General features: G+C 47.1%; 1 protein-coding gene and 1 long non-coding RNA gene across 3 annotated transcripts in view; one reads left to right on the top strand and one right to left on the bottom strand.

Moving 5' to 3' along the window:
• LOC135876850 (uncharacterized) overlaps window positions 1-19652 on the top strand; it is a 1011314-nt gene that overhangs the window by 573682 nt on the left and 417980 nt on the right. The gene's annotated exons all lie outside the window — the stretch shown is intronic.
• Window positions 1-19652, bottom strand: part of PHIP (pleckstrin homology domain interacting protein) — a 342291-nt gene that overhangs the window by 210239 nt on the left and 112400 nt on the right. The window contains exon 8 of the mRNA XM_065402211.1: window positions 11778-11999. Coding sequence (XP_065258283.1) covers window positions 11778-11999 — 222 coding nt within the window. The remainder of the gene's footprint in view (window positions 1-11777; window positions 12000-19652) is intronic.

A 19652-nucleotide genomic window follows, 5' to 3' on the forward strand; every position in this document is an offset into this window, starting at 1 on the left:
TCAGAATAGTTTGCTCCTCTGAAGAACATATCTTTTCTAGTTCTGACATCCATCCAAAAAACATGTGGTTAGGTTGAGATGGATCAGGATTACCGATGATTCCCATGTTCTGAGTCAAGAGGCTTACTGACGATTCCCATGTTCTGAGTCAAGAAGTCCAACAGCAGAAATAATTGAATCAGAGCATAAGTGGAGAAACAAAGTAGTTCTGGAAACCAATACTGTATGAGCCACGAAGGAACTACTAAGATAATTACTGCCTTTTCCTGTTTGATTTTCCTGCAAAAATTAAAAACATATCAACCAGAGAGTTTGGATTCTGACCCCCTCTGGAACAAAACCTTTTGACATTTCTTGTTCCTGTCTGTTGCAAACAAATCTACTGCCGGTCATCACCACTGGTGGAAAATGAACTGAACAACAGACTTCTGAATCTCCCATTCATGTTCTGTGGAAAATTATTTGCGGAGGTTATCTGCTAATGTGCTCGGCAGACCTGGCCGGTTATATATATTGATATATATCAATATCCTGGAGCCCAGAAGAGTTTACAGCTTATTGCCTATGAGCACAGAAGAGATGATTGTGCTCTCTGCTTGTTTATATAAAATACTGTAATCATGTTGGTCATGATCTGACTAGGCTGACCTTGAATCATTGGCAAGAAGTGTATGCATATGCTGTAAACTCTTCTGAGCTCCAGGATATTGATATATGTAACAGTGACTCTTCTAGACTCTATATGCATCTGTTGCTATCGTTCTTACTGGAAGGGGTAGAACAAAGGAAACTTCAATACAAACTGCATTCAGGTTTTCCACAAATTGAAAAGGAAGAGAATCTTTTGTGGAACTGATACAATCATGTCCAGACTGTGTTTGCTCAGGGCATACACTGTCCTCAACCAAGCTTACATCCAAAGTAGATGCAGTTTCGCATGCAGTGTCATGGGACCCATTAGACTGAGGCAAGATCTTACTGTAATTTGCAGAAAAGGCAGTTACCTTTTTCCGTAACTGGTGTTCTTCGAGATATGTTGCTCAAGTCAATTCCACAGTAGGTGTGCGTGCTCACCACGTGCACCGGTGCCGGAAGTTTTTCCCCTAGCAGTACCCGTGGGGGGAGGAGCGCCCCCCCCCCAACCTCTGGAGTGGCGCCTGCCTGGCGCGGTATAAAGGGAGCTGCGCGCTCCCCCCACCCTCAGTTCCTTCTTGCCAGTCAACTCCGGCAGCAGGGAAGGAGGGCGGGATGTGGAATAGACATGAGCAACACATCTCGAAGAACACCATTTACGGAAAAACTGCCTTTTCTTCTTCGAGTGATTGCTCATGTGTATTCCACAGTAGGTGATTCCAAGCTGTATCTGCTGGAGGTGGGTAGGAGTTCACAAGTTCTCGGGACGGAGTACCGCCCTACCGAACCCGGCGTCATTCCTGGTTTGGGAGACTATTGCATAGTGCGAGGTGAACGTGTGAACTGAAGACCACGTGGCGGCCCTACAAATGTCCTGAATAGGGATGTGGGCCACAAAGGCAGCCGGTCAAGTGTGCCCTAATGGCGGGGGGGGGGGGGCGGAAGGGAAACGGGGGAACACCCTCCAGCTCATAACAGGAGCGGATGCACAAAGTGATCCAGTTGGACAGCCACTGAGTGGAAATCGGTTGGCCTCTCGCGCACTCAGCTGAGGTGACAAACAGCTGCAAGGACATTCTGAACGGCTTGGTTCGCTCGAGGTAGAAAGCCAGAGCCCGCCTCACATCGAGCGTGTGGAGGCGGCGGTCCTCATTAGTCGCGTGGGGTTTGGGGCAAAGGACTGGTAGAAAAATGTCCTGACCCATGTGGTAGGCGGAGACCACCTTTGGGAGGAACGTGGGGTGTGGGCGGAGCTGGACCTTGTCCTTATGAAAGATCGTGTACGGCGGCTCGGAGGTCAGGGCCCTGAGCTCCGAGACCCGCCTGGCCAACGTGATAGTAACCAGGAAGGCCACCTTCCATGAGAGGTGAGACCAGAAACACGTGGCCAGCGGCTCAAACGAGGCCCCCGTAAGCCGAACCAGCACCAGATTTAGGTCCCACTGCGGTACCAGGGGCTTAGAATACAGGTAAAGCCGGTCCAAACCCTTAAGGAACCGGCCAGTCATAGCATGGGAGAACACCGGGTGTCCTTGCACTGGGGGATGGAAAGCCTATATGGCTGCCAGATACACCCTGACTGATGAGGGCGCCAGGCCGTGGGTCCTCAGGCGGAGGAGGTAATCAATGATAAGCGGGATCGGGGCAGCCGTTGGGGATACACCTTGGTCGGTCGCCCACCTAGCAAAACGAGACCACTTCGCCATGTAGGACCAGCGAGTGGAGGGCCATCTACTCTCAAGGAGGATGCGCTGAACCGGAGCTTAGCATGTCCTCTCCTTGCCACCTAGCCACTGAGCAGCCACGCCGTGAGGTGAAGAGCTTTGAGGTTGGGGTGGAGGAGACTGCCCCGGTCCTGAGAGAGCAGGTCCGGGCGGAGTGGCAACAGCCACGGCGGAGCCACCGCCAGGCCCAAGAGGGTCCCGTACCAGTGCTCCCTGGGCCACGCCGGGGCAATGAGGAGGACCCTGGCCTTGTCCGTCTTTATTTTCTCTAGGACCCTGCTGATCAGCAGGAACGGGGGAAAAGCGTATAGGAGTTGGCCTGACCAGGACAGGATAAAGGCATCAGAGATAGCGCCCCTCCCCAGGCCCCCTCTGGAGCAGAACCGAGGGCATCGTCGGTTCTGTCGGATCGCGAATAGGTCCACCTGGAGGGCCACTTCCGGGTGTAGAGACCACTCTTGCTGAGAGAAAAAATCCCTGCTCAAGCGATCCGCCCTCACGTTCCGGGCGCCCGGTAGGTGAAAGGCTTTTAGGTGGATGTTGTGGGCTATACAGAAGTCCCACAGACTGAGGGCTTCGTGGCAGAGGATCAGGCCCCGCCTTGCCTGTTGATATAGAACATCAAGACCGTGTCGTCCGTGAGAAATATGACTATCTTGCCCTTCAGGTGTGAGCGGAAGGCTGTACACGCCAGCCGCACCGCCCTGAGTTCCTTGATGTTTATGTGAAGGGTCAGGTCTTGCGGAGACCATAAGCCTTGGGTCTGAAAATTCCCCACATGGGCTCCTCAGCCCAAGTCCGATGCATCGGACACCAGCTCCACGGACGGGACCCTGTCCCTGAACGGGACCCCCCGGAGCATGTTGCTCGGTGTGGACCACCACCGTAGGGAGGCGGTCACCGAGTTCGGCATGGTGAGGACCTTGTCCAACCTGTCCGTGGCTTGGGAGAACTGCGAGGCCAGGCAGAGTTGGAGGGGCCTCATCCTGAGCCTGGCATGGCGGACCTCATACGTGTACGCCGACATGTGACCTAGCAGCTGTAGGCAGGACCTGGCTGTCGTCACCGGGAACCTTACGATCAAGTCGATGAGCCCTTTCAGGGTCTCGAACCTGTCTGGGCGGAGAAAGGCCCTGGCCAACGTTGCGTCCAGGAGCGCCCCGATAAACTCTATACGTTGGACCGGGACTAACGTGGACTTGGTGTTGTTTACCAACAGGCCCAGGGCAGTGCATGTGGACAGGAGGAGTGCCACATGATCCCTCACCTGTGATCAGGAGGTGCCCTTGACCAGCCACTCGTCCAGATAGGGGACTATCTGGACCCACTGGCGCCTGAGGTAGGCTGCTACTACCGACAGGCATTTTGTAAAAACCCTGGGGGCAGTGGACAGACCAAACAGGAGGACCGTGAATTGGTAGTGATTCTCTCCCACTACAAAACGGAGGAAGTGCCTGTGCCCCTCTAATATGTGGACGTATGCGTCCTGTAGATCTAGGGCCGTGTACCAATCCCTGGGATCCAGGGAAGGGATGATGGAGGCCAGGGAAACCATGCAAAACTTGAGTTTTACCAAATACTGGTTCAGATCTCGCAGGTCCAGTATGGGTCTGAGCCCCCCTTTGGCCTTCGGGATAAGGAAATACTGGGAGTAATACCCCTTGCCCAGGAACTCCTTGGGCACCGCCTCTATCGCTGCTAGTTCTAGAAGCCTCCCGACCTCCTGCTCGAGCACAGCCTCGTGTGATGGGTCCCCTGAGGACCCATCACACGAGCCCCCTGCAGCTAACCTACCCCTATGCAGCACATGCGAGAGTGAGTCTGAGGAGGAAGACACAACCATGGTGTATCCTGGGATGGAGACAAGATTTCAGTCTCGATCAGCATCAAAAGAGAGCTCCTCCTCTTCCGCCCTAAACCCCATGGCAGAAGTATTTAGGCCCATTCCTGACACCACTGGGCCACTGGTGGGACCCCCATGTGATGACACACACAGGTTATTGGACAGTGGAGACATACAGGTGGAGGATGTCCTGGGCACCTTGGACCCTCCACTGTTAGAACTAGAACTGCAGGGGCCTATGCCAGTAGCCGAGGGGCCCTCAAAGGAAACCTCCCCATCTGTCGTTCAAGACGCTGTCCACTCTACCACGGTAACAGAGAGTCTCAATAGATGAGACAGGGTAATAAGACCAGTAAAACGGTTGACTTATGATGCACCTGGGGTGACTAGTGAGGAACCAATATGTTTAGCACACAGGCTTGTGGAAGCTAAAGTGGGCTATCTGAGGCCCTTTGGAGGGAACCAGTGAGTTGGTATATAGGGTGTGATTTGTCGGGACGACAAATTCTCGGCTGGGGGGAGGATGTAAGCAGTGTCAGGATGAGCTCTACCCTGACATCTGGTGGTGAATTATGTGCCACAGGGCACTTGAAATTCTCGCCACTGCTTCGTGGAGCGGCAAGGCCCCTGAGAGGGGCGGGGCCAGGGGGTGGTTGGGCGGGTAGGAGGTAAACTGGAGGTTGTAACCTTGGGAGATGGTGTTGACCAACGATCCAAGGTGAGCCGTGACCATTCCGGGAGGAACACACACAATCAATTGGAAAAAGGGAGCTTTGTTGGGGATGGATCCCTGCTGAAAACTGGCGGGGTACCCCCAAGCGTCCCGTCAAAACCGCCTTTTACCCGCCTGCTTGCCCTTAGAGGACCCAGGCTGGGGGACAGGCCGGTATTGTCCTTGCGGGCGTTTCTTATAGTCCCGTTGCTTTTTATGGGCAGCCTCGTATTTTGGGAGGGCAGCCTGGGCGGGAGCCTGCTGTGGCTTGAACTTGGGTTTTGCCGGAGCAGGGACATAGAGACCCAGGGTCTGGAGGGTCGTGCGGGAGTCTTTCATGCCGTGCAGCCTTGTGTCCGTTTCCTCCGCAAACAGCACCTTCCCGTCAAAAGGGAGATCCTGCATTGATGACTGCGCTTTGCTAGATAGCCCAGAGAGCAGAAGCCAGGACGCCTGTCTCATGGACACCGCCGAAGCCGTGGACCGTGCAGCCGTGTCCGCTGCATCCGAAGTGGCCTGCAGAGACGCCCTTGTGGCAGCTGCCCCTTCCTCCACGAGCGCCTTAAACTCCTTTCTATTGCGCTCCCGGAGGGAGTCCTCGAACTTGGGGAGGGATCCCCAGAGATTAAACTCGTAGTGACCCAGGAGAGCCTGATGGTTTGCTACTCTCAGCTAGAAGCTTGACGACAAATACATTTTTCTCCCGAAAGCATCCAGCCTCCGAGAGTCTTTGTTCTTTGGGGTCAGGGCTGCCCGCCCATCGCTCCCTGTGGTTGACCGACTCGACCACCAAGGAGTTGGGCGCCAGGTGGGTATACAGATACTCGTGCCCCTTAGTGGGTACAAAGTACTTGCGCTCCGCCTTCTTAGAGATGGGAGCCAACGAGGCTGGTGTTTGCCACAGGGCACTTGAAATTCTCGCCACTGCTTCGTGGAGCGGCAAGGCCACCCTGCCCGGTGCCGAGGGGGACAGAACATTGAACGGGGAGTCTGAGGGCTCCTCCATTTCCTCTGCCTGGAGATGGAGGCTTGCTGTCACCCTTTTTAGTAATTCTTGATGGGTCCGGTAGTCCTCCTGCGGGACGGAGGGGGGCAGGGCCGCAATCAGCTCCTCCGGACGGGGCGAGGAGGCCGGTGCGGTGCTTTGGGTGTCGGCCAGCACCGGAGGGTCCACCACCTGGTCGGACTCCGGGCACGGCACTGAGGAAGTGAGTCCGTCGACTCTTTCCTCGGCAGTCTAGGGATGGAGGCCGATAGTGCTTCCGATGCCCCAGCCACTGAGCGAGCCCCCACTGGGGGCTGCACCGGAGGCCACGATGCCCACTGGTACCACTGGGCTGGCCACAACGCACGGTGCCATGGCACTCCCTGAGGCATCGGCGGGGCTGGCCCATCAGGCTAGCTAGCCTGGCCTGTAGATGGGCGACTGTGAGCGGAGGTCAGGCTGGCGGATGACACGCTGCTGCCTTCAGACCGGGAGTGGCGGCGGTGCCAGGATCTACGTCGACCACGGGACCGCGACCTCGAGACAGGAGAACGGCACCGACGGTAGTAGCTGCTCTGCGAGCAGTCTCGACGGGCAGACCCGTGACGGTGAGGAGCCGGCCTTGGCGGAGACTTTGAGCGGAATTCCGAGCGGGAACGGCGTCAACCGTCATGCCTTGACCAAGTGCGGTACCGCCTTCGAGACAAGGACTGTTGGCGACATCCGCTACAGTCTCGTCTGTGTTTGCGCCGTGAAGACAGTCTAGCCGACGTCGAGGGCAATCCACATGGACCCTATGCGTTGGACTGGGAACGGTCACTGGGCGGTGAGCGGTATCGGGAATGTTTCCTCGACCGAGACTGGTACCGGGCCGGTGGCGACTGCGGCAATCCCAGTGGCGGCTTGCCTCTGGAGCGTGGGGCCAACATCGGCGGGGCTCCCGGCACCGGCATGGACATGACGTCATTAGGCGCCTGAAGGACTTCGGGCGCAGATGGCATCCAGACATCCGGAGAGGCCTGCTCCGAAGGGGCCAGGCTACTCCGCTCCGTGTGAGTCGGAGGCCTAGGGCCTGATGGGGACCGAGGATTACCCGACATTGGCCTAGTCTCTGTCCCAGACTTCCCTTGGTGCCGTTGCGAAGAGGGAGTCTTTCCGGTCCTCTTGGCATGCCCTGTGGAAGGGGAGCGGTGCCGACTAGTCGAATGTACCGGAGGATCTCCGCGTACCGACGCCGCAGTGCCGGGTACCGGATCGGAGTGGCGTGCCGGGGTCGAGGCCAGCGCCGACTCCATCAGGATGGCCCGGAGTCTAATGTCCCTTTCTTTTTTAGTCCGGGGCTTGAACAACTTGCAGATCTTGCACCTTTCGCTGATATGGGTTTCTCCTAAGCAGCGCAAACAGTCTGTGTGCGGGTCACTCCTTGGCATAGAACACCCACAGGAGCCACACGACTTAAATCCCGAGGCATGCTCCGGCCCGGGCTCACTAACTAAGTAAACTTCACTGAAAACTGAACTGACTACAGGTACTACCAAACGAACCGTTCTGGGGACAAGCTGCAGCAAGGCTGGAGCTAAGCAGTTCCGACGCACTTTCACTGGTGGCAAGAAGGAACTGAGGGTGGGGGGAGCGCACAGCTCCCCTTATACCGCGTCCAGCAGGCGCCACTCCAGGGGTCGCAGGGGGCTCTCCCGCCCTACGGGTACTGCTAGGGGAAAAACTTCCGGCACCGGAGCACGTGGCGAGCATGCACACCTACTGTGGAATACGCATGAGCAATCACTCGAAGAAGAATCACTTGAAGTTGGATGATGAGGCTGGATATAGTCTGGAATCTGTTGTGAGGTAAGTACTCTTTTGCTGTCCTGGAATACAGTATCAGGCCAGTAAACTCTATACATTCTGTTGGTGTTAAAACTGACTTTTCTTCTTTTACTCTCAAACAGAGAGTTTGGAAAAGCTGGGGAGCCATTCACATAGAGTTTTGAACTTCTTGATAGGACTTTCGCTTGAGAAGCCAGTCGCCCAGATATAAACAGTCTATCGTGCCCTGTTATCTTAGGAAAGCAGCCACCGTTTGATAAATACCCCTGGTGCCAGTGTCAGGCCAAAGAGAAAGAACCCTAAATAGGTAATGATTTGGACCAATCACAAATCAGAAATCTCTTGTGTACAAGATAATATATTTATGTGGAAATAATTCTGGAGGTCAACAGCTGTAAACCCATCTCCCAGATCTAACAACAGTATTATGGAAGCTAAGGTAACCATGCTTAAATTTCAAATGGTGAATGAAAGTGCTGAGCATTTTAAGGTCCAGGATTGGCCTCCAACCTCCCATCTTCTTGGGTACAAGAAAATATTTGAAGTAAAAAAACTTCGCTTTGGTGTTAATGAGGCACAGCTTCTATTGCTCAGAAAGGAAGGAGAGAATCCTCTTTCTGGACAAGAAGTCTCCTTTGAGAGGGGTTCCTGAAAAGGAATAGGGAAGGTGGGTGGGGAGCGGGAAAAGCATGGAATTGAATCGCATGAACAGTTGTAATAATTTTTAACATCCCCTTGTCTATTACAGCATTCTATGCTCTCCCATACTGGAAAAAAGAAAGTTTCCAATAGGAGTCTGGGAAAAAGGAGCAGCAGCCAGATCTAGAGGAATGATTATTTTGCAGCTCTCCACAATCCCATCAAAAGGGATGCTTGCTGGTTAGCACAGACTGCAAAGAGAAAGCAGACAGATTTCTCTTCTGTAGTTTCTGACTTTTCCTTCGAGGTTCTGGAGACCTCAGCTAGTAAAAGGAGGACGGAGTTGTCCTCTGTCTAGGGTAAGATTGAAGTTTACCATATTTCCTTTTTATTATTGGAGTATAAATGTCTAAAGAACATAAGGCAGCATGGGAATCCTTAAAAGAGTGGAGGGACCCATTTGTTCTCTCACTGAAAAGATCAGGGTGCCCTAATGGAAGGTTATTCACTATGGCTTGGACTTCTTTCAGAATACTCAAAGACTTAAGCCACAATGACCAACACATCATGATAGCGGTTACCAAAGAGCATGAAGTGGTATCTGCCACATATAAGGAAGCCTGTAATGAAGGTCTTGTTATTAAATGACATTCCGTTATCAATGACCGAAATGGCTCCCTGTATTCCTTTGGCAACTTGTGAACAAAATTTGTGAATTTATTATAGTTGTGAAAATCATACTTTGCCATGAGAACTTGGTAATTAGAAATTTGAAACTGCAGACTTACAACAGAATAGTTTTTGTCCAAAAAGTCTAAATGCTTTACATTAGTATTAAATGGGGCTCTCTTAGAATAGTACTGTTTATTTCTCTCATTAGCTGCAGCTATCAAAAGATAGCATAGTACTGGATGGAAGTACAAGTATTCAGCTTCTTTTGCAGGAAAATAATATTTCTTCTCAGTCTTTTTAGAAGAAGAAGAAGTAATAGTAGGAGTATGCCATACAGTCTTTGCAGGCTCCAAGTGAGCATCATTAATCAGAAGCATGATTTGCCCCAGCATAATAGTATGAAGGATGTCTAATAGTTTATAAAGAGCCTCTCAGGACTTCCTCTAACAGGATTTGGAACAAATTCACTACCCTCTTCATAAGTTCTTAAAAGCTCTTAAAGTAGTCAGTACATAATAGTGAGGCTGGTATCACTGCCTCATCCACAGAAGACAAGGAAAGGACTTCAGAGGCTGAGCTAGTCTTTTCCTTCAGAGAGTTCCTCCTGATATTGAGTATGCACAGAAGACCCACGAGGCTTAGCGGACTTCTGCTTCTTTCTCTTCATCACTCTCTTTGAGAGGATACTGGAAAGGAGGTCCTCTACAAGAGTCCCTGGGTTCCCAATTTGGCCACTGAACAGCACTGTACCGGTAAAAAAAAAAAAAAGGGGGGGGGCCTCAGGGAGATGGATATCAGGGCATATGAGGAGCCTGATAATCCCTTTATCTGGAATAATGGGACATCTTGGACTACCTTTCTGAGCCAAAATTTGAGGCTGGGACTGGACCACAGGGGATGGATCAAATGGAATTGCCCTCTTCTGTTCATCTGGCACTGGCCCCTGTCAGAAGACAGGATACTGGGCTAGATGGACCATTGGTCTGACCCAGTATGGCTGTTCTTATGGTCTTATGAACAGGCTGTAGGGAAATATGTAAGTGAATCGCTCACTCTGTTCTGGGAGTCAGACAATGAATACGATACATCTGACTCCAGAGGAGGAACAGTGGGAATGGGACTGAAATGAAGCTGTCCCTCTCTTAAGATTAGTAGCAGGGAGGAGACTGGTACTGAGGAAATAACTGAGTCCTGTACTGGAGATAAATGTAAGCCTCCTGACAGCAATGGGGATTTGGGCTCAGACATTTGTAGGTCCCCTAATACCACGCATTGAATCAGTACTGTGAAGCTGGATCATTCTCTTTACTGTTGATGAAGCACTCAGTACTGATCTGCTTTCTACAATGCATCAATTGGTATCAATGATGTGGTAGCAGCTGATGCCGATGGTGGGTACTGTAACAAGAGACTTAGTACTGGGCATGATCATAGGGTCCTATGACATCAGTGCCGCAGAGCTGGTTCCACACTCTTTCAATGCTCCATCTGTACCTGCACCAGGTTGTGGAGCTTCACTCATCTTGGAACGAAGAGGCAATTTCAACTTAAAAAAAAAAAAAAAAAGATATAAGGGGAGCTTTGTCTCATTTCCTTGGGAGGGTGTTTAACTTTTCGCTTCTACTTTCCCCTGGCTCCTCCTATCCTTTAAGGTAAGCTTAACTGCATGCGCTCTGGAGCTAACCAATGCCAAGCTGAAAGAAGCACACTCTGGCTCTTCTGTCCATTGTACAGTGGCGTCAGGTGGGCCCAAATTTGAGGCTGACCACTTGGAGAGGGGAAAAACAAAAAACAAAACCCCCACATTTTTAGCCTCATCTCCCTGGAATTGCTTGTTCTTCCGGAAAATAACCTACAGATACTGCACTTTAGGCAAGTCTCATGTCCCCTCAAACAAAAAAGGCAGCAAGTAGAGTCATCACTGAGAGGGAAGTGCTCACTTCACAATATCTGAAGCTGGGAGATTTTAGCATAATCAATTCACATAATACTAAACAAAAGAAGGAGGGGTATGGATTTTATTTTGCACAAACATTTAAGTTCTCTTTTAAAAATACAGTCCAAAGATACTGAACTGAAAAAAAAAAAAAAAAAAACGAGAGCTACATCTCAGTCCAAGTATGCACAGATGAAACAGGCACTGCTAGCAAAAAATCTCCAATCTTGGGTGCATGTGCACCTAGAGTGAAACACCAATAGGGACAAGCACCCAAGGAAAGACCTTTACAAATATAAGGAATAGAAACAGCCTTACAATAAGCTCTCTTTTATAAATGACAAGTGCTGTGAATTATTAAACAAATCATCTAATGAACTTGTTCTTTTAATGCTTGACAATCTTCTCTCTACCACACCCAATATTTATCATCACTTGTGCATAACTTAGGTGTTGGTCCTGCAAAGACTTACGTACCTAACTTTATATACAAGTAGTCCCACTGACTTCAACAGGACTATACATGTGCATAAAGGGAAGCATGTGTTTTTGCAGAATCAGAACAGAATCTTCGGGATCAGATCTTCGGGACAAAAATCATGTCTTGAGTCTGTCGCACATTTATGACATAAAAAAAAACAAAACTAAAGGGACCACTCAATTTTTCAAAGCTCCTTGTCCATCCTTTACAATTGAATTACCTGTTGCACATTTCTTACTAAAACAAACTTCACAGAAAAAAACTGTTATTGCTGCAATCCACTTCCTCACTTATGTGATTTGTAGAAAGACAGAAAGATTGTTACCTGTAGTGATGTTATGGATGCACTGTGACCCTGCAAAACTGCTAAGGGTGCACATGTTCGAAGACACCAAACTCTGATCATTTTATCACAGCTCCCTGCAGCAATCATGGTGTTCTCATAGTTCACAGCCATGTCAGATATTTCAGCTGCATGTCCTCTTAAAGTTGTCAACAACCTTCCATCATCTGTTGCCCAGATTTTTACAAGGCAATCATCAGAACCCTAAAAACAAGGCAGCAATCATCACAACCATATAATTATCTCTTCTGATGTCCCATACCTATGTTATTTAACTAAAACAACAAAATTTGTGACATTCATTGTAAACCACTTCTCACTACAGTCTGAATATATTGAGGAAAGCTGCAGAAGAATGTGCAAGCAGAATACAAAGTATGCTAAGTGCGAGTATATACAAATTATGCATCTACACACACAAGCCCTGCAGCAAGCTGGATCTAAATTCTTTAGCAAGGTCTTTTAGTTTCTGCAAAACGCCAGGGCAACAAACTGTAGATACTGCAAACAGCCTAATTTATATTTTAAAACGGAAGTTATATTTAATATGAAAATTAATAATGAATCAGTACAGTGTTCCTTGTATTTATTTTATGTTAAATGTAATATTTTATGTTATACCTGTATTTCTATTCTCTCTCTGCGCCAGCTAGTCCTTCATGCACTCCCAATTTAAGAAATGCTAGCGTATATCTTCAGAATATATTTCCTCACCTTTCCGGCATGCTTTAATATGCAGTGAAACAGATAACTTTTAAAGCATCAAAAAAAATCTTTATTAATGCCCATTGAGATGAATGGGGCAATTCACAACACTCAGAGCTGCTCCAGGATCTCTGCAAACTCAGGCAGACATTTCTGTCCCAGTTACAGTAAATTCACATTTTGACGGTTTCCTTTGAAACCATAATAGATGTTTTGGTTTTGGTTTAAATGAAATCCAAGACCCTGGGAACAAATGAAAGGTCTGTCCATACCGTCCCAGAGAGCACAAAGATGTAGATAGGTAACTAGTGTCAGACACCTCAGTGCTTTTGAAAATCCCACTAGGTGCCTATCTGCACATTTGGGCACCTAAATACTTTTAAAAATTGGGCCCTATATGACTTGCTTTAGTCGCACAGGAAGTCTGTGACAGAGCAGGGAATTGAGCCCATATTTCCAGAGTCACAGGCCCTTACCACTGGGACTATTCTTCCTCTCCATAGGGATATACACCCCAGCAAGTTAAAAACTTCACCCCAGAAAGTTAACAACTAATGTTTTATGACCTCTAATCAGAGACCATGGATGAGAGTCAGACATCTGTCATCACCACTTTTTGTAAAATTGAACAGGTTCCAGTTATAACTCAGCTAAAAAAAATCCGATTTGTTGCAGCACATCTATGAGGCCCAGGTTTATGCTGGCACGTAGATATAATTCATTAATTAAGAGGGACTGCAGGAGAAGAGGGGATTCTGGGCCTTGAGTTCTCGTATCACATGATATGTGCCATGCCTACAAGTTAGATTTACAGAATGACAGCAGCCTAGAAAGAACCTACTCACTCTTCCCATCCAAATAATATGTGAAGTATAATGTAATATATATGGGATGATTTTTTTTCTATTATTATTAAAGCAGAAACTGGAATGATTTGGGTGATGTCCTAGATAGAGGAGAAAGGATGAAATATTGTAAGAAAGTTCCTTGACAGTTAGAAAAGGAGGATGCTACAGTAACAACAACAGTAGGGGGCCTTGAAGTGGTGGCAAGGGAGGAAAGTTTAATATGGACATGAGAAAGTCTGAGAAGAATCTAGTCAAGGAACTGAGATAAAACTAAAGAGAAAAAGGAGAGTGCAAAAGAGACCAGCAGTACCAGGGAGAGCAGCTCTGTCTACAATGAGTAAATAACTCGAGTACCCTGGTCCTCAAATTCACAACTCCTTTCTCTTGGTTGAGGGATTCCACAGCCCTCCTTTATGGGGCCGTGCTGTGATTCAAGCATACTTCCCCACCCCACCAGTATCCAGATTCCAATCCCATTCCACACAGCCTCCCTTGGTCCTTGAACTCATGCACTTCTTTCCCTTGGTTCTGGGGCCTCACAGCCCTCCTTGGGTTGTGCTGTGATTCAGGCAGGCTTCCCCAGCCCACCAGTCTCCCTTCTGGTTCCCAAGCCAGAGAACCCCTGATCTGACTTGATGCTCTCCTACAAATTCTCTTCTCCAGGCTGTCTGCCCTGTGATTCTTGGAGTCACCCAGCACCTGAGTTTTATCATGTTATGGAGGTAAATACATGATTAACATCTGACCCCACTGCCCAACTAGTTTGCTACTCCCTTGAATACCTGTTTCCTTAAAAGGAGCCACGTCATGGAACAGTGGTGGGTTTGTTGGCCCCAAACCCAATTACACCTTAAAGGGGACAGACCAGCCTGTTGTAGAGGGTCACTTCCAATATACTCACATATGACCAGTGGTACATGTACCACAGTTTGGGAACCCATGCACTAGAACACTCTCCCCTCCAGAACCAAGAATAGAATAGAACCAAGATTCTAAAATTTTGAAATTCTTCTGATGCTGTCTGCAAATAGCTGGCAAAATGTAGATTTTATCTCCCTCTCTAGTGGTTGGTCCAGTCACAGAGGTGGACAACCTACAACTGTTATCAGATACTATGAGCGTAGTGGTAGACATCTGTCTGTAAGTCTAAAGGTTTCAACCCCACTGTAGTCCATGAGGCTGTTGCAGAAGTTGAAAGACGTGTTGGACAAGTCATTTAAGCAAATTTTTCACATTCCTCATGTTCTGGGTGCCCAAATTGAGACCCCGGGGTCTGATTTGCAGAAGTACTAAGCACTCACAGCAAAATGAAGTCAATGATAGCTCTGCTCTGAACATATGAAGTATTTTATAATACTAAATACTCTGGAAAAAAAACAGGCCCTAGATATCTCAAGTAGGGCACCAAGAATTTGGTTAGTCTCTCTGTACCTCTACTTCCCATCTGTGAAATGGAGATAATACCATCTTATCTGACAACAGTGTTATGAAGATAAAGTCATTACATTTGTGAAAAATTCTGGTGGTGACCACCATTAAAATGTCAACAAGGAAATTAATACACCTCTACCCCGATATAACGCGACCCAATATAACACGAATTCGGATATAACGCAGTAAAGCGGCGCTCCGGGGGGGCGGGGCTGCGCACTCTGGTGGATCAAAGCAAGTTCAATATAACGCGGTTTCACCTATAACGCGGTAAGATTTTTTGGCTCCCGAGGACAGCGTTATATCGGGGTAGAGGTGTAATTCTGTATTCAGAGCCCAGTTTGAAGGTGGTGAAATAAATAAAACTTGGGGTCACATACTAAATTTTGAGGATAAAGAAAGATATTCTAAAAGATTTTCAGGATACTTCAAAGGTGGGAACAATTTCTTCAGATTTGGTAACACTGGTCTGATACTGGTTCTCGAACTATCATAAAAGACAGAATTGAGCCATCTAGAACTTCTGAAAAAACCAACACATATCCAGACTCTGTTCTTTACAAAACTAGTTTTGCAAAGACAGTCTTTTCATATCTATTCTTAAAATATTTATTTTCTGTTTCTTTCCATCAAGATACTGTTGTTCTATTAAAAAGATACTACAAAAATTGCTCCCGTTAATATAAGTATAGAATTAGCATTGTAGTGAAATCAAATTAGCATTTTAGTGAAATTCTAAGTAGAGCTCGGCACGGATACAAAATGTATATCCACGGATATAAAGCGGATATCCATGGAGCTGCCGAGCTCTCGCAACAATGAGCAAGACTAGCAGGGTTGGGCCATGGCAAGTGACCAGGCTAGGAACCGCAATGTCAAAAGCAGCAGCATGTTGGGCTGCCAGTCGCAGCGGTGTAAGACTCCTGTCTCAGGGCCTGTGAGCTGCTTGCACACATGACCAGTGATAGCTGCCAGTGAACCTGGTGCCCGGCCCAGTGGGCAGGGCTTGGGGAAGCACAGCCATGCTGGAGCTGCCCAGGCTGGATGCTGGCTCCTACGAGCGGTGGCCCAACGTGCTGCTGCTGTTGCCGCTGCAGTTCCTGGCCCAGTCACTGGCCATAGTCCTGCTGGTCTTGTTCATTGTCACTGGAGCCCTGCAGCTCCGCAGATATCAGCTTTCTATCCACGGATATACATTTTGTATCGCTCAGGGCTCCAATTTTAAGATGCAGTCTAATATGCATATTCTGTATATACAAATTATTATCATTAGAACGCAATTGAGAGTCCTGTGGCACCTTATAGACTAACAGACGTATTGGAGCATAAGCTTTCGTGGGCGAATACCCACTTCGTCAGACCCAAGAAAGCTTATGCTCCAGTACGTCTGTTAGTCTAAGGTGCCACAGGACTCTTTGTTGCTTTTTACAGATCCAGACTAACACGGCTACCCCTCTGATACTATATAATTAGAACGTGTGTACTTTAAATACAAAAATTACTATTATAGTACATTCTATGTATGTCACACACACAAGGAAAATAATGATGAGAGGTTACGAGACTAAATTAAAGAAGAATGAAAGTTACAGAACACAGTTACACACATTTAAGTGTAAAAGGCTGAATGCACAAGTTTAAGACAGTACGACAGTTTCTGCTTGATTTTATCCAAAATAAACAGAGATGAAGATGAGGATGTTATTCACCTATCAGAATACACACTAAACTATTTAAATAGGATGGAATCTGACAACCTAAAAACCAAGTAGCAAAATCTGAATGAATCATTGAGAAAAGAGCAAAGAAGCACAAACAAAAAACTATTTTTAAAAACAAACTTTCAATTGTTACAGCGTTGCTTCTCCAAACTATGTCCCAATGTGAAATTAGGACAGTAAATATTTGAATTTGTACATTCCTGTTTTAGTAGTTTGATGGCATGTGATCTCTCTCAATATTGTGTACTATTTTGATTTAGAGGGCTATAATATATCACATAGTTTGCTTTTTTATGCACTGGGATTTGCATCCCAATATATTCTATTGCTTTATCCTCAGTTCAAGTTTTACTTCAGTAGTACTGAACTTCCCCACGTATGTCTCTTTCCAGGATAGTTTCATACCCCCATTACTGCAGTATACCATAGTTCCACAGCAAACAGAAAAGTCTAAAGAAGGTCAACAAAACATAGGGATGTGCATGTGATAGGGGCTCCATCTTTAAAGAAGTCTAAATATTTAACATGGAGACAAGAATGTAAAAATGAGTGATAGAGAAACCATTTGAATACACACTTGTGCGCACTTTATAAAATGAAACAGCAGCACTGTTCAAATACATGAAGTCTAATGCAACATAATTAACAAAAGTAATTCACTGCCACAGGATACTGAGGTAAATAGCTTAATAAAATTCAGAAAAGATTAGATATATGAAATAAATATATCATCCGCAATTCACTACTACAGCTAGAACAAAATGAGGGTTATCAGTTTTGATGCTTCAGGAAAGAACCAGATTGTTTAGCTAATGTCAGGAAAAGATTCCCCACTCACCCCTACCCGATAGGAAAGTATTGCACAATTCACTAGAGGTATTATAAAAAGAGAAAGAAAGGGCATTTCACTTTTCTTTGAAACACTGAGCATAGGTCACTGCCAAAGGCATGAGAGCATACTACTCGAACCATTTGTTCGTTCCTTTGTAGCTATCCCTTGTTAACTTTGCGAACACTGAAATCAACACTGCTTGTGTATAGAGAAATTACTTTTCAGAATATTTAACTATATGTCAGAGATTTCTCTCCCTCTCATTTACACACATAAGGTATCTCTTGTAACTCGTAACTATGTCATGTACAGTTACTGTCAGGTACAGTTAGTGTCATGGTAGTGCTGGAAGTGATGCCTATAGCTAAGGCTGCTTAACACTTTCAATTACAGTAACTCCTCGCTTAACATTGTAGTTATGTTCCTGAAAAATGCTACTTTAAGCGAAATGATGTTAAGCGAATCCAATTTCCCCATAAGAATTAATGTAAATGGGGGAGAGGGAGGGAGTTAGGTTCCATGGAAATTTTTTTCGCCAGACAAAAGGCTATATATATATGTAGCACACACACACACACACACACACATATACACACATATACACACTTGTGAAGCTTGGTTGAGGTGGTGGAATCAGAGGGTGGGATATTTCCCAGGGACTGCCTTACTGCTAAATGATGAACTAGCACTCGGCTGAGCCCTCAAGGGTTAACACGTTGTTAATGTAGCCTCACACTCTACAAGGGAGCAGGAATGGAGGGAGGAGAGACAGCATGGCAAAAAGAGAGAGAGAGAGAGAGAGTGTGTGTGTGTGTAAAAAAGAGAGAGACAGAGACACACACTGTGTGTGTGTGTGTGTGTGTGTGTGTGTGTGTGTCTGTGTGTAAGAGAGAGAGACAGAGACACACACCGTGTGTGTGAGAGACGTGCATTGCCCCTTTAAGTATGCTGACCCCACTCTAAGTACACTACTTTTTTAAGTAGATCAGCAAGTTGAGACAGCAGCTGCTGCCAGCAAGCTTCCTCCATTCTGAGCCCTGTCCTGTCCCGTCCCATCCCCACCCCTGGAGAAAAGGTACAGCAGCACACAGCATTTGGGGGAGGGATAGCTGAACTGCCCGGCAACTGATAGCCTGCTGGGTGGCTGTCACACAGGGAATTTAGGGGAGCTGATAGGGGGGCTGCCGGTCCACCCTAGTTCCAAGCCCCCACCAGCTAGCTCCAACGGGCTGCTCTTCCTGCAAGCAGTGGACAAAGCAGGTGCTTGCCAAACAACGTTATAAGGGAGCGTTGTACAACTTTAAATGAGCATGTTCTCTAATTGATCAGCAACATAACAACGAAGAAACAACGTTAACCAGGACAACGTTAAGTGAGGAGTTACTGTACAAGACCTTGTTTTCAGTTTCTTATCAACTTTGCCAAAATTAAATTGTTCAGTCTGAAATTTTCTATGCCAGGTATCTGCTTCAAGCTAAATTTAAAAAAAAAAAAGATTCAGCAAAACCAGGTCAGCAACTTCCGGAAATGAAATTAGGGAAAAACAAGTTGTTTGGCCCATACTGAGTTTTTTTAACTGTTGTGCTGAGACGCTCTAGCCTCTCCATGATTTGGAGCAGGGGCCTGAATTTGGGCAAGAGGTGGGTGGCGGTGGGGAAGTATCACCTGGGTGTCAGGGATGTGCCTTTTGCCATCCCTATGAAGAGCCACCCAAATCTGGCCAAATTATAATCTTCTGAGAAACCTCAGCTCTCACAGGCTCAGTAGAGACTTGTTAGAGTTTGGCAGCTAAATTAGCCGAAGATGCCATCTGTACTAAGCATACTCCATCCCTGGGCTACAGGAGCTGAGCAGAACTTTTCCTGTAGTTTTTCCTTCCAGCAACCAGAGGCTGCTGTGACATGAAAACAGATTAAACTAACTGCAGAATACTGTATCCAAGTTGCTGAAGATACCACCCAAAAATGCAAAGAAAAGTATCATATGGAAAATTCTGCCAAGTGCTCAGACTAATGTAAAAGAAGATTAAAGTTTCTTTTGTGCAAGTGTTCCAGATTTCTCATGCACGGTTGTTCAGCATACTAAAAGTTAATGGGGAAAAAAAGAAGACCTAACCATCCTCCAATGTGACTTACAAGTTCAAAATTTCTTCTGCAGCCACCAGCTGCCTCCTGGTTAGCTAACTGAAAAGGGTATCTGATGCCCCATCTTCCCAACAATACTCAGTAGAATTCTAAGGAAGAGAAATGTCTCTACACTTGCATCTGTCTACTACAAATATGCTGGAATTGAGAAGAACTTTCATTAAAACATACTATCT

Source organism: Emys orbicularis, chromosome 3 (assembly GCF_028017835.1).
Source record: "Emys orbicularis isolate rEmyOrb1 chromosome 3, rEmyOrb1.hap1, whole genome shotgun sequence".
Lineage (NCBI taxonomy): Eukaryota > Metazoa > Chordata > Testudines > Emydidae > Emys > Emys orbicularis.